This window comes from Vulpes vulpes, chromosome 3 (genome assembly GCF_048418805.1).
Source record: "Vulpes vulpes isolate BD-2025 chromosome 3, VulVul3, whole genome shotgun sequence".
Taxonomy (NCBI): Eukaryota; Metazoa; Chordata; class Mammalia; order Carnivora; family Canidae; genus Vulpes; species Vulpes vulpes.
Genome location: NC_132782.1, coordinates 96,646,655 through 96,661,795, shown reverse-complemented (window position 1 = coordinate 96,661,795; position 15,141 = coordinate 96,646,655). Strand labels below are relative to the sequence as shown.

At 44.9% G+C, this 15,141-nt stretch overlaps 1 protein-coding gene across 3 annotated transcripts in view; it reads left to right on the top strand.

The window, feature by feature from the left end:
- PRKCB (protein kinase C beta) overlaps positions 1-15,141 on the top strand; it is a 331,008-nt gene that overhangs the window by 261,516 nt on the left and 54,351 nt on the right. For all 3 annotated transcript variants that reach the window (XM_025983772.2, XM_025983771.2, XM_072751337.1), the window contains exon 10: positions 6,924-7,097. In XM_025983772.2, coding sequence (XP_025839557.1) covers positions 6,924-7,097 — 174 coding nt within the window. The remainder of the gene's footprint in view (positions 1-6,923; positions 7,098-15,141) is intronic.

Here is a 15,141-nt window from a genome sequence, read left to right as displayed (position 1 = left end):
GATTTCGGCTCAGGTCATGATATCAAGGTTATGAGATAGAGCCTTATGTTGGGGTCTGTACTGATGGTGGAGCATGCTTAAGATTCTTTCCATCCCTCCCTCTCTCTCCTTTAAAAAAAAAAAAAAATTACCATAGCAGAGTACTGGGTACTTGAGGTTCAGAGAATCAGATAGAATATGGTGAAGAGTGTGGGTTTTGGAAATGGGTGACATAGGAAGTTTCACCTCCTGGTAGAGTGACTTTGGACAAGTCACCACGCTTCCTAAGCCCTTGTCTGTGATGTGTGGATAGTAGAAGTACCCACTACACATTCATGTGAAAATTAAATGGGATCCTGAGCAGTGTAAGTAAGAAGAAGGAATGATTATCATTACCAGCCACAAACGACCCACCCACTCCTGGGCTGGCCCTCCCTCCAGCATCACCTTTATTCTTCTGGCACAAACCCTATGCCATCCCCTCTGATCACCACCTCTTGTTTAGCTGGTCTCCTCAGATGGTACCAGTGCAGCTCTGTTTGCTGGATCTCTCTGATTCTGCTAGAGACAATTGTTTGCTGTTGTCTCAGACAGTTGGGGATTGGAATCCAGAATCTGAGTTCTAGAGCTCAAGTGCTCACTTCCTGCAGTAATTCTAGGCCAAGGTTTGTGGATTCAGATAGTTTAATCCTAAAGGAACATAGTTCTCTTCCCTCTGCCTGGAATATGCCTCCTGGAATATGTCGGGCTAGTAGTGTTGATCTTTGAGGTCTGTGCTTAGCCATCACTTCCCCAGAGCATCTTTCAGTGACCCACAAGATCAGTTAGGTCCTCCACTTAAACACTCACGGAGCACCGTGCACTTCTCTTGCTGGTGTCTAATCATAACTGAATTTGGTAATTACTTGTGCAGAGGGGCAAGCTTTGTGAGCTTGTCACTCTGCATCCCAAGTGCCCATCTCCGTGCCTGGCACATCCTAGACATGTAATGTTTACTGAATGAATGGATGAATTGGCCAGCCTTCCAAGTCCTGTATAAGACTGGGAAAGATGACACATTTGGAAGACAGAATGAGTTCCATCTCTGTTGCTTCTCTTAATTGAAGCCTTCAAAAAAAAAAATTGATTGAGAAAGAGCATGCACAACCAAACCCCAGGATTATTAAACAAGCCGAGGTAACAGGGGCCACACTGGCAACACTGGTTGTGTTAATGCACTTGGATGAATATCTTCAGTCATCTATTGTTGCATGAGAAATCATCCCCCAAACTCAGAAGTTGATAACGTCACCAACTGTATATTATCTCTCATGGTTTCTGTGGGCAAGGGATTGGGAATTGGAAATGCTGGATGGTTGGCTGTGGTTTGGGGTCTCTCTTGCAGTGGCTGGAGCTGGGATAGCTGAGGCTGGAGCACCTGTGGCTGGTTGGCATGTAGTCCCAGGGCTATTCCACGTGGTCCCATTCCTTGGCCTCACCAGCATGGTGGAGCCAGGGCTCCAAAGGCAGGTGTCCCAAGAGAAACCGAGAAGCTACAACCTCAGAGACACGGGGGACCACTTCTACTATAATCTGTTCATTGAGGCAGTTGCAAAGACCTGCCCAGGTTCAAGGTGAGAGGGCATAGACTCTGCCTCTTGACTGAGGAGTATCAAATCTTTATAAGCACCACATGCCATGAGGGAAAAAGCTATCAAAAAGGCCTCCAAGAGGGGCCAGAGAGGCTCTTATTGAAAAGGAAAGCTTGATGAGGATATTATGAAACAAAGAGAAGTTTCATTTTTACCCCCATTAATGACTGCTGAGAAGGTGTTAGGAAAATCAAGACAGAAAGAGTCCAATTTACCTATGGATACCTCCTAAACACCATATTAAATGAATGGATTTTGATTGTACCTCGGTGTTCCACAGATCAACAAATTTAGCGACTAGAATCACAAGGAGGACACTTATTAAAATACCAGGCCACAGTGCAAAGCTTCTGGTGTTTGGGAGCTCTATCATAAACAAGTACTCTTAAGGGATCTAGTAGGAGCAAGAGGCACCATCCTTATTGAGAACGGAACCTGCCTTGTTTTCGGTTGTGTACTGACCTGCTGCTATTTGGCTACCTGACATTTTAATTTTATTTTTTTAAAAATTTTAAAGATTTAATTATTTGACAGAGAGAGAGCACACGCACAAGTAGGCAGAGCAGCAGGCAGAGGGAGAGGGAGAAGCAAGCTTCCTGCTAAGCAGAGATCACCATGTGGGGGTAGATCCCAGAAGCCTGGGATCATGACCCAAGCCACCCAGGTGCCCCCACATTTTAATTTTTATTAAGAATTTGAGCCACCCCAATGATAATTTTGTCTTACAGGATCCCTAAGTTACAGAAATCTGCTTCAACTAATATCAATAAAAATGATGTCTTCATTGGAGGGATATGGAGATTTTCAATGGGAAACAGCCAAGCCTCATGAGAAATTGGGACCAGGAACCGGAAAGGAACTCTTTTCCCCCAACATCAGTTTCTTCTTTGCCTGCATGTGGTAGAAAAGCACACTCTAGGCAGATCTGTGTGTTTCTCTCTTCAGGAAGCAGGGCTGACATGGCCCATATCCTATTGCAAATTCTTTGGAGGGAGAATCTGATTGGCTCAGCTTAGGTCAGCAGCTACTCTGGTCCAATCAGCTGTGGCCAGGTGTGTCCTCTGCCCAATCAGAAGGTTCTAATAAAGAATTGGAAGAACCGAAAAGCATGCTTGGATTCACTTCCAAATTAAATTGCTGCCACTGTGATTATATAGGAACTTTTATTTTTCCTGATCTTCCTTGAAACGCATGTTCTAGCAAACAACGGGTGCCCAGCCCATCACCATTCATTCATTCATTCGTTCGTTCATTCATATTGAAGTATAGATGGCACAAAGTTTCGGTGTACAACATAGTGATTTGACAATTGTATGCATTATGCTCCGCTCACCACAATGTTACCATCCATCACCACATGACGTTATTACAGTATTGTTGACTACATCCCCTATGTTGTACTTTTCATCCCTATGACTTACTTATTTTGTGACTGGAAGTTTGTATCTCTCAATCCCCTTCACCTGTTTCACCCATCCCGAAGTCTCTTCCCCATCAATTTGTTCTCTGTATTTGTGGGTATTTCTGCTTTGTTTTGGTTTTTAGATTCATTATATAAGTGAAATCATATGGCATTTGTCTTTGTCTTACTTATTTCGCTTAGAACAATACTCTCTAGGTTCATCTATGTTGTCACACATGGCAAGATCTCATTCTTTTTTATGGCTGAGTGATATTCCACTGTGTACACACATACGCACACAATTTTCTTTATCCATTCATCCATTCGTCTCTCAGTAGACATTTAGCCATCACCTAGTTTTATACAAAAAAAAATTTTGAGAGAGAGTGAGTGAGCAAATAGGGAGGGGCAGAAAGAGAAAGAATCTTAAGCAGGCATCATGCCCAGCACAGAGCCTGATGTGGGACTTTATCTCATGACGCTAAAATCATGATCTGGGCCGAAATCAAGAGGCACACAACCGACTGAGCCACCCAGGCGCCCCTACAAAGAAATTTTTTGATACATAGCTGTACCAATTTATGTGTGTATTGTCTCTGGCTGCTTTCCCACTACAATGGTAGAGTTGAGTAGTTGATACAGAGACTGCCCTGCAAAGCCTACAATATTTCTCTTCACAGGAAAAGTATGCTGACTTGTGCTCTAGAATTTGACTCAGTTCTATATCTAAATTGTCACTAGTGTTCCATTCGTGTCCTTTCCACTCTCTTCCAACCAATACGGAGAAATTTCCTGACTTTGGCTCATTTGCATACCACTCACAAGATGTTGAGAGATGCTATCTGGTATGGATTTATTCTTCCTTCTACCCATGTTGGTTAGGACAGGGCAAAGCACCAGAATCTTTACACATCGCTGTTGATTGACTTAAAAAGGGTGTGAAGACATAGAATTGATGATTTATTTACCACGTGATTTTAGTTTAGTGGTTGAGATTGTTTTTAGGTGGTACATAGATGTGGTACTAAATAAAATTAAATCACATCATGATAAGGTTATTCTCTCTTTATGTTTTCTTTCAGTGTTTCTAATTACTTGAACAAGAAAATCTCGTGATGACAATATGCCGTGCATAGTTCTCTAACATTTGCTAACACCATTTTTTCCTTTAACAAGAAGAACACACAGAGGCTGGCTTGGAACTGTCAGCAGCTAGCAATAGCTGGCTAGAATTTCCTAGCACTGCCTTGCTTTTATTTATTTTTATGCTTATCTTCCATTTATGGCTAGTGATACTGGCTTGCCATTAATAGTGGTGATACAAAGTTTCCTTTTTCAGATAAATTTAGTTCAGTAAAAATGTGACTAGATTTTTAAAATACTGAGCGAATACCAGTTTAGGTGATAGGAAAAGATGTAAAAAAAGGCCTACGAATGACTGATTGAAGTTTGGGAAGCTTGTGTTAAAGCAACTGACAGAGATACAAAGCAGTCCTGGTGCCCAGAGCAGAAAGAGATCCATTTGGTCTAAGTGCATCACTGAGGGTTAGAGAAGGAGGTAAATCCTTGATTTTCTGGGCAGTGAAAGACTGTAGAAGGACATTGCAGACTGTGGGGTTAGAATATTCAGACGAAAAGAAGAAGAGGATGTAGTCATGGAATTGTCTGGCTTGTTGGAGTCCCTGAAGGATTGTGTGCATTTGAGTAGCATGGTCAGAGCTGCATTTTTGGAGCAGTTGTTAGCTCCAGCAGGGTAATCTCTTTGGGCCTCAGTTTGTTTATCTGTAAAGTGGAGATAATGGGAACAGTTGTAGGATGCCCACCTGCCCCTGGTGCATGGGGAATTCCCAGCCATCTGTCCTGCTCCTCCTCCAGGCAGGGGGCTAAGATGTCCTATCATGACTGCATTGACATTCAGGATGTCTGGGGGCCCCTCCCCTGTGTCTTGGGCTTTGGGGAAGGGGATGTTTACAAGTAGGATTGTTATTTGGATGATGCCGTGACCACCAGTGGTGATGGGTCACAGTGGGACTGTCCATGCTCGAAGCCGGCTCAGCACTGAGCCCCTCCTACTGTACTCCGGGGTCTCCTTAGCTGAAGACTCTTCTTTCCATCTTCAGCCCCTCTACCCATGTGTCCCTGCCTCCTCCCTGCACTTGCCCTATCCTCAGCCTTTTCTGGAACCTGGGAGCAGAACACCCCTGTCTCTACCTGACTCTGCATCTTAGAGCACTGGCTTCCTAGGGTCATAGTTTCTGCCTTGGTGAGGGTTGGGGGAGGGTAAACAGCCCTTGAGAGAGAACAGGGGAGGTGGGAAATGCACTGACAACACACAGCCCAGCATGGGCTGGTTGATCTGCCTGGGGACCAAGCAAATGCCTGGCAGGTAGGATTCACTCAGGTTGGCAGCCCTTATTTCTGTGGTGAGGCTGGAGGGGAGAAGTTGAGAACTGTCCTATGATAGTGGAAGTGTGCTCCAGGAACTTTCTTGCTAAGTGCTCTAAATTCCTGGGTCTGAATTGCCCATGGCCACCGTGGCTGTGATGAGAAAGGAGATGGTGCGGGCAGGAGATAGGGTCTCTATGTGAGCCAGTGGGGTCAGCCTGGAAGCTTCCATGCAGTCAGACTCTTACCATTAGGACAAGACCTGCAAGGAGTGTGCCAAGCTGCTCTCCTGCCTCGAAGAGCCTCCTAGGCATCCTTCTCTCTGGCCTTAGGGCTCTGTTACATTCTGTGGTTCTCCAGCTGAGTCAGGTATGAACATTTTATTGGTTTGACCACCTAAACCCCTTGAAGACTTTTTCTGGAGCTCTGGCAAGTAGAGTGTTTAAAGGCAGAGACTTAGAATCAGTTGGACCAGAGTTCAAATCCTGTCCCTGTCTCTAACTGAATTTGCTGTGTGACAGGCTTCTGACCCCTCATGAGCCTCACTTTTCTATAAGATAGGGTTCTTAAATGGTACCTACCTTCTTGCAGATTCTTATGCAAAGTAATGAAAAATAACAAATGAAAAATAAAACCACTACTTGACTGGCACATTGGGAAGTGCTCAGAAGTGCTCAGAAGTGTAGTGGTGATTGATGTAATCACCTGCCAAATATCTGATGCGGTGCACGCAATATATGCTTATATATGCTTATACATATATGCTTATTTCATTCTGATTGCCTCTTCCTCCAGGAAGCCTTCCCAGAAGCCCCTGAGGCCTGATCAGGTCTCATGCAATGTGGTACTGTCCTGTGCCTCTTCTAAAAGGCTTCTTGAGAATAGTCCCCGCTGGCCACTGTTGCATCTGACATAGTCACAACCAGTGAAAATAATGATCAGCATGCTGGGATGGTGCCCACAGCTGCCTGGAAGGAAGCCGCAGGATAACAGGAGAGGATGTTAAAATAGTACACTAATCATCCCTGTAATGAACATCTGAAGTCTTTTCTTCCTCTGGACTGCAGGGTCAGAGAACATGCCTGGCTACTTACGGCTCTATTCCCAGTGCTTAGGAGGCTCTTAATGAATATTAAATAATTGAGTGAATAAAGGAACAGGTGGCCCAAATTCAGTTTTATCAGGAAGTCACTCATTCCTTCATTCAACAAATATTTATCGAATGTCTACTACATACCAGGCACTGTTAACACCAGTGAACAACACAAGCAAAGGTGCTTTCCCTCATGTGGTTTATATTCTAGCCCTGTTGATTGGGCATTGATGCATAGCCCAAAGGGATCAATATTTGTTTGTTGCTCTTGGAACACCGCCTGCTGATTGGGTTCAGCTATTCCAAGTGTGAGGTCTATAGAAAATGTCATGCATTGATTTGGTGTCCACAGTGGACATGTGGGCAGAGCATGGAGTGGATTGGAGTGATCTATGGCTTGCCCCCACCCTTATGGGCTTACTGTCTTTCCCAGGTCATGCTCTCAGAGCGAAAAGGCACAGACGAGCTCTATGCCGTGAAGATCCTGAAGAAGGATGTTGTGATCCAGGATGACGATGTGGAATGTACGATGGTGGAGAAACGGGTGCTCGCCCTGCCTGGGAAGCCACCCTTCCTGACCCAGCTCCATTCCTGCTTCCAGACCATGGTAACTCACCCAGGGGCCTGGCCATCCATCCCCAAAGCTTTCTGGGCTTTGGCCAAAGCCATCCCAGCAGCACCCACCCCAATGAGACATCTGGACTCTTTCGTTCTAGAGTCAGAAAGGTGTTATGCCCGGGGAGGCTGCTGAGAAGCTCTGAGGCTGCCACTGAGAAGCTCTCCCCTAGGCAGAAGCTGTTTCAATGAAGATAAAGGAACTCTGGTGATTGAGTTAATAACCAACAGAGCAGGGCCTTTCTCAGACAGCCAGAGGTGACTTGGGGACAGGAACTGAGAACTTTTGGTCTCACAATATGAGATATCAGAGCAGAGCTTACAGATGGGAACAAGTGGGAAGGGCCACAGGGTATTTGTTTAGATGGTTACAGTCGGTCCTCCAGACCCTGCAGATCAATGCTCGGGTACATTCTACCTGCTGTGTGGACTTCCTTAAGGGAGGGGTTTCCTGAGAACACAGCCTTCAGAGGACCCCCAGGGAGGGGGCACCAGTGCCCTAGGCAGGGGTTTGTAAGCACCAAGCAATGGCTTCCAGGAAGAGGAGGGGACGTTTGTGCACTATCTGCTATTAACTGTGATTCCAACTCTATCTGCCAGAGCAAAGCCATCCCTTTAACTACCCTCTTACATCTTCTCTGTTTAAATTAGACCCTGGTCTTCATACCTAAGGAGGGGGTGGCCGGCACCCACATGCAAGGAGGTACAAAGCTCATTCTTGCCTTTGTGGCTTCTGAGGGTCAGTGGCTCAGTGACTTAAAGATGCTTTTAGGGATTCTTTAAGATCATTCTGATTCTGTGCAGCTCTCACTGTGCATGCTAATTTTAGAGCCCACCTCCTAGGTGAGATGGGACACTCTTGTATATTGCATTTAATTTAAAGCTTGAGACTTCCTCTTTCCTCCAACATCACCAAGTCCTGTACTCAGTTAGATTCCACACTCCCGGCCTGGAGAGATCCAAAGCTGGGTTTAGGGTGGATTTTCTCAGTGCAGACCACACATTAAGCTTAGAACTGCCCTGTCAGAACAGGGCAGAGCTAGAACTTGGCTCCTTCCCTGTTCTCAGAAGTCTCTTAATACATTTTTGGGGTCAGAGGGACCTGGATTCAGATCCTGCCTCTGTCATTTACCACTGAGTGGCCTTGAGCTGATTGTAAAATCTCTCTGGCCTCAGTTTGCTCATCTGTAAAAGAGATGAGATAAAAGTCGCTACATCCAAGGTTGCTGTGAGGAGGAAATAAGGTTATATATGAGAAGCATTTGACACTATGCTTGGTGCCAGTTCGATGCTCAGTAGATGTTACTCATTTCACAGACATTCAACATTAGTGTTGGCTTTGACCAAGTGTTTGGGTATAGAGCCGAGTAAGCTAGGTCCTGTTTTTGTGAAGTTTGTGGTCCTGGAGCAGAGGAAACAGACATGGGATAGTCACGAAACAATACAGTAAGGGATATGACAGCAGAATCCGGAGAAGCAAGTGGGTCCCCCCATACTGCTCCCTTATTGCCACTATGATGTCTGCACTTGAGGTGGTAAAATGACTTTCTGGTGGAGTCAAAGTCTTAATTCCCAGAGAGCCTCCCTACCGCAGGCCAACAAGGGAGGGCACGTTTTAAGCAAGTGTGTATAGTATTACTATAGTATTACCTGCAGGGACTTGGTCCACCAACCTCTTGTTGGGGTCTGCTGGGTGATGAGGGTCCTAGAACATCCTTTACTCCACTGCAGGCAGAAGAGCTGAGGATGTTTGCCAAAGTACAGCACATGCACCCCAGTGAAAAATGACCCTAGGTGTGCAGGGTGCCTTTGGCCAGTGCATAGATTTTATTTTATTTTTTAAAGATTTTATTTATTTATGACAGACACACAGAAAGAGGCAGAGAGATAGACAGAGGGAGAAGGGAGAAAGAGGCTCCTCGTAGGGAGCCTGATGCTGGACTCGATCCTCAGACTGGAATCATGCCCTGCACCAAAGGCAGGTGCTCAACCCCTGAGCCACCCAGGTGCCTCTGGCCACTGCATAGATTTTAAATTACATTCACCTTTTAGTTCGCTTTTAAGTTCTTGAGTCCCTCAAGGAGAATGTTTCCATTTGGTGCCGGCACACCTGTACCATCTTTTTAACATTTCCCTTTTAACACAGAGTGAGTACCAGGCTTCAGGTTCCGAGCTTTGGCAGACACCAGTTTCTAGGTCATTGGTTTGCTTTTATTTTTTATAGATATATTTTTTTTCTACAGATTTCTTCTATTTATGATAAGCATGGTAAAGTCTTTCAATTTTTAAAGTTTGAGGTATTATAAAACAAATACAGAAAACCACACAAAATAGATGTTTTAGTAATGAGTTATTATAAGGTTAAGTTACTCAGCCAAGCTGAGAAACAGAACTTTGGCAGCCACTCTGGAAGCTTCTTCACGTTCTAATCTCAATCTCCCAGCAAACAGTAGCTCGACTTCCTTGAGTGTCTTTACAGTTTTATCACTTGAGTCTTATCATCTCTTAATACGATAGTTTAATCTTTCCCATTTTTAGAAACTGGCTGTGTCTTTTAAGCCTTTTAATACAGCAATTTCTCCCCCTCCATCCCTTCATTTTATCTGTTCCTTTATCTGCTGAAGATCCTGGGCTGTTTGACCCGGAGCGTTTTCAGGCTGGATTTTGCTGATTGCACAATCGTAGGGCTCCTGCACATGTTTTCTCCTGTCCTCTGTGTTTTCCTGCAAATTGGCAGCTGGATCTAGACACATGGCCAGACTCAGGTCCGATCCCTTGGGGAAGAATGTAGGAGAGGCGTGCTCTCTCATTCAAAGGCAGATAGTGTCCCGTGTCCCTCTTTCTGTGCCGTTGGCAACCACTGATGCTCACTCTGTGCCTCGGCCCATTAGTGGGGATATCCTATCCTGCCTCTTCTTTTTCATTTATTAGTTGGAATGCCTCTAGGAAGAGGGGCTGCCCCTCCTCAGGTGCCTGGTCCCAGTGGAACCATTCATATAGGAAAGGCAAGATAAATGACTGATTCTTCCTTGTTTTTGAACAGTTTGTCATGAATTGGCTCATGATAATGCTCCAAAAGTGACTAACATTGGCTTCTAAAATAAAATTTTTGCCTAAAGGAAGAGAGTCGATCTAAAGAAGAATATTAAGTGAACAACAGGTCACATTCTACAGGGACTTGGCAGAGGTGGTGATGGGAATCCCAAAGCCAGAGTTTTAGGGAGTTGAGTGCTAAAGGTGCTCAAGAGGTAGAAGAAGCAGGACCAAACTAGATTCTCAACCCTTCTAGCCTCCTTCATTCCACATCCCCACATGGGGATCCCCAAGTTTACTTACTGGCATCAGATCAAGAAGAGATCTTGTTCTCAAGCAAGAGGCTGGACCAACTTGGAGTGCCATTTTCAATTTCAACTGAATGTTTTGAGAGTGGGGTATTGATCATGTGTGACTAATATTAACTCATTAATATACAGTATCTTCGTTGGTAGTTTACTGCTTTAAAAATGACAGAGTGGATTTGAGGTGATTCTTTTAATCTTGCACTCCCCCACTCACCTTTATTTCCATATGCTTTCTGGCATTAGACAGTAGGGGTGGGCTTTGCCTGGGAATTGTACAGTGTCCTGGGTCCCCTCATGGTATGCCACATGCCGGTGAAGAGAGTCTGAGAGCCGAGAACACAGTTCAGTGGATTCGAGTCTTGTGTGCAGAAAGAAGCCCTGTGTTGGCAGCCCACCTATGGATGATTGGTTCCATGGGATGGAACAGATTGCCATCTTGTTGGTGCAGATCAGATGAAGTAGCTACCCTGTCTCTAAGGGTTGCGTTGTTTGGGGAAAATGTAACTTTCACTGTCAGGGTTGTGCTTGACTTGAGGAGATACACTTGCTGCCCTGCCGGCAGAATCAGAGGTCACTGGGGGCTAAGCACATGCTCCTCCCATCTCTCCTTCACTCAGTAGCACATAGTTTTATAAAGTACATATATTTTGATTTTACATAAATTAAATTTACCTCAAAGACACAATAATGCCTACTGTGCCTGAGGCACAGGGCTACACTTAAGCCACATGACAACCTGTAGATGGGTCCTGTCGTCAAACCCATAGGATGAACGGATAGAGGCCACATAGTGAGTACATTTCAGGGCCAGGATTTGAATCCAGGCAGCCTGGCTTCCCAGAGCTCTACACTTAACTGCTGTAGTGTGAGGTATTTTGAGTGTGCTGAGTGTGACTCACAGGATTTCTAGTCCATCGAACACCCCTGGGGCAGAGCCTCCAGCAGCCAGCCTATCTGAGCCCTGACCCCTTGCTCACCTCTCACCTGCTCAGTGATGCTCCTCAGCTTATCCGTCTCTGGTGAAGAGCCAACTCTCCATCCGAGCATCTACCATGTGTGGACTTTGAAAAACTTTCAAAGTTTTTCATTACTAGCCTTACCAGAAAAAATCTTTTTTTTTAAAGATTTATTTATTCATGAGAGACACAGAGAGGCAGAGACATAGGCAGAGGGAGAAGCAGGCTCCCTGTGGGGAGCCCGATACGGAACTCGATCCCAGGACCCTGGGACCACGACTTGAGCCAAAGGCAGATATGGAACCACTGAGCCACCCAGGTGCCCCGCACCAGAAAAAAATCTTGCACTGGAAGGGATTACCTATCATCTCACATTGTAGAACAGCCGAGGTTCTGGGATATGGGGTAGCTTTCCATAGACACAGCACAGGGTCCCAGGCCCGCTGAACTCAGAGCCCAGGCTTTTGTTAATACATTAGGGTGAGTTGCCACCCAACAGGGACCATAGACACAGCAACGAGAAACAGCAGCTAGCATTGTGAGCACCTCAGCGTGGCTTGGGCATGTACTTGGCACTCCGTACCTACTCTCCCATTGTACCCTCCCAGCACCTCCCCTGGTGGATACTACTACTTTCCCTGCTTTATAGATGAGGATACTGGTAATCGGAGATATTAAGTAACTCATGCACTGTCATATGGTAGGTAAGTGGCGGCACTGGGATTTTTTCTGCAGGTCTCCAGAACCCCAGCCTTGCTCTCCTGCCCCTGCCTGAACTCCAGGTTTCCTTTTTTTAGTTTATAAGTCATTTCCACTTTTCACAATTACATCCAGTTTTCACAAGAACACTGTAAGCAAGTGCTATTCACATTTTGGCGCAAAGGAAATCAAACCTCAAAGGCTAGTGTACGGTTGGTAAGTGGTGGGTTTCCCCAATGCCCCTTCACGGTGTTCTTTCTGCTATGAAAGGGTCACGTATGCACCCCGCAAGGATATTACAATGGTTGGAAAGGTTTATGGTGGCAGTGATTTTAAAATGCAGGGAGCACTGCATGTATATGAGGCAAACCATTGCTGGCATGGCTCAGGTGAGCAGGAGGGTGACATACTCCTTTTTGGGGATGGCCCATAGAGGTGGTCATCTGGCTCATGCTCACCTTCTAGAATTGCATGCCCTCTGGCCCCTTGATTGGTACTGCCGAGGAGGAGGCAGGCTGGGCCGGAATAGGCCATGTCTCTGAAGCCAGCATCCCTAAAAGTCAGATCACTCCTGCCAGTATACACAGGATACTAATGCTTATTGATTCTGTCAGCAAATATTTATTTGCTGAAATAAACGTGTCAGGACCCAGCTGCATCCTTGTGAGGGGTATGTCGGTGGACAAAAGAGATAAAAGCCCCCCGTTCCTTTAGAATTTACATTCCAGTGGGGGAGACAGATAATAAACCACATAAAATAATGGGGATATAAAGATGGAGGGATTGGGTCGGAGAGATGCTATTTTTGAGAGGATGATCAAAGAAAAGTCATTCTGATAAGGATGACATTTGAGCGGAGACCAGAGCAAATGAGGGAGGGAGGCATTTGGATATCTGAAGGCAAAGTGTTCTAGACAGGAGGAAGAGTGAGTGTAAGTGCCCGAGGCGGGAACATGCTCAGCGTGTTTGAGGAGCAGAGAGGAGGCCAGTGTAGCCCGAGTGGATTGTCATTTCGTATTTTGTGACCCAGAATTCCTTTATGAATCAGCTACTTTTTCAAAGTGACAAATCTAGTCGAACGTGCTGCAAATTTGATATGTTTATCTTGCTCACAACTTCAAATTTTAAAGTTGAAAGATCCTTGATAGAATTTTAAAAATTCTGAAGGTGGCCAAAATAGATAAAAGGGAAAAAGACACCCACCAATATGCAAAACAACTTTTGTCATTTTGAGAATGATGCAAGTTTCATTTCAAAAAACTTACTTAGAAAAGCAAAGTTCCATCGGAAGCATTCTCAAAAAATTGGATTAAGAGAATCTCTGACAAATATGCATGTGTGGCACCACGTTACCTGAAAATAAAAGGTATTAAATTTTATTTAAGAGGTTATTCTAAATGTGTTATAACTGAATGTGCACATGGAAAAGAATCTGAAAGAGACAAATCAAAGCACTGATTTACAGAGGGGTCTGTAGATGATTGTTTTCATTTTGAATTTATGTTGTTTCAGAAATGTCTGTAATAAAACAGGTTAAAAGTGTTGAATGTGCCACAAGATGGCCAAAGTTAATACCCAGGAGATGTAAAAGCCACCAGAAAGGAGTTGAATTTTTAAAATTGCTCATTAGATGAACTGAGGTTTAGGCAAAGTGTTCTAGAAGCACAAAGGGATGAGCATGAGCGCCTCAGTCAGATAAATCTGGGTCTGTGGTTATTGGCTGTGTGACCTCTAGAAAATCACTTAACAGCTCTGAATATTGATTTCATCATCTTTAAAGTAAGCATAATCAATGAGGGTTTAGAAAGATGATGTACAGTGTGCAGAATAAACAATAGATAAAGGCTACCTGCACTAATAGAGCTGGGTTTGAGGGACACCTTGCTCATGGGCACAAAAGGATTATGTTGCCTCTAGTCCTTTTGCAGTTTTTCCCAGGGACAATTGTCAGCCTGGCACATTCATGCAATTTCCCAACTGCCAGTGGGCACAGGCAGTTACGTCTCCTTAGCAAAACATCTATTTTAAATGTTTTCTTTTCAATTGAACATATGCACTTCTTTTTTTTTTTTTAAATAGAATTAGATTTTATGAGTCATTGAAGGACAGAAGTTACTTCCTCCCCAAATTTGCTGTCGTGGTCCAGCAAGAACTCTGTTGCAAGGCATGCTGGGAAGGGCGTCAACCCAGAATGCACACGGGGACAGGGAGGGGAAGGAGGATGATTGCACTTGAAGAGCTGGCACCTGATGGTGTGTCCATCAAGCACTGAGAGCATCCGAGGGGCCCTGGTAACTCAGGATTGGCTCAGGGTTGGCAGCAGTATCCAAGGATATGGTTTGATGTAAGGGCGTTGCTGTAGGAAGCTCTGGCAGTAGTCTTGGTCGGCAATGGTTGGGTTGCAAGAAACAGAAAACCTCCTCCTCCAAACTATCACATGCTTAAGAAAGAGAGAAACAGAGAGAATTTTATTGGAAGGAAACAACCCAAAGGCAAAGATATACCTGAGCCTCATGAAGAACTAGAACTTCAAAGCTTTCTAGAAGAGATCTCTTGTTCCTTTCTCCTTATTTTCTTTGTCTCTTCCTGATCATAGCTTTCCTAGCCCCTTGCAGGTTGCCTATCTGCCAAAGTCAGAATAGTAGTCTGAATACTACTAATTCATACTCATTGGAAAGAGAATCTGATTGGTTCAGCACAGACAGATGTTTGATTCCTGGCCCAGTCTGCTGGTAGTTGGCTGCTACTAACGCAACTGGAACCTTTAAGAAGGGGTTGTGTCTACAGGGAAGGGATCATTGGTGCTTGAGTCAAGTGGGAGATGCCATCCTGAGTGCCAGGAAACCAACTGGGTTGGAGCAGGACATAGCCTGCCACCAGTGGTACAAACATGGCATTGAGCGCCTCCAAGGAGAGGAAGCTGATGAGAGCTTCACAGGTGTCAGGGCTATAGGCAACTGAAGCGTCTGAGGATCCTGATATCAGGAAAGGACTCCGGAATGCAACCCAGGCATATAAAGTGGGCGTGAGTAGGAAGAGA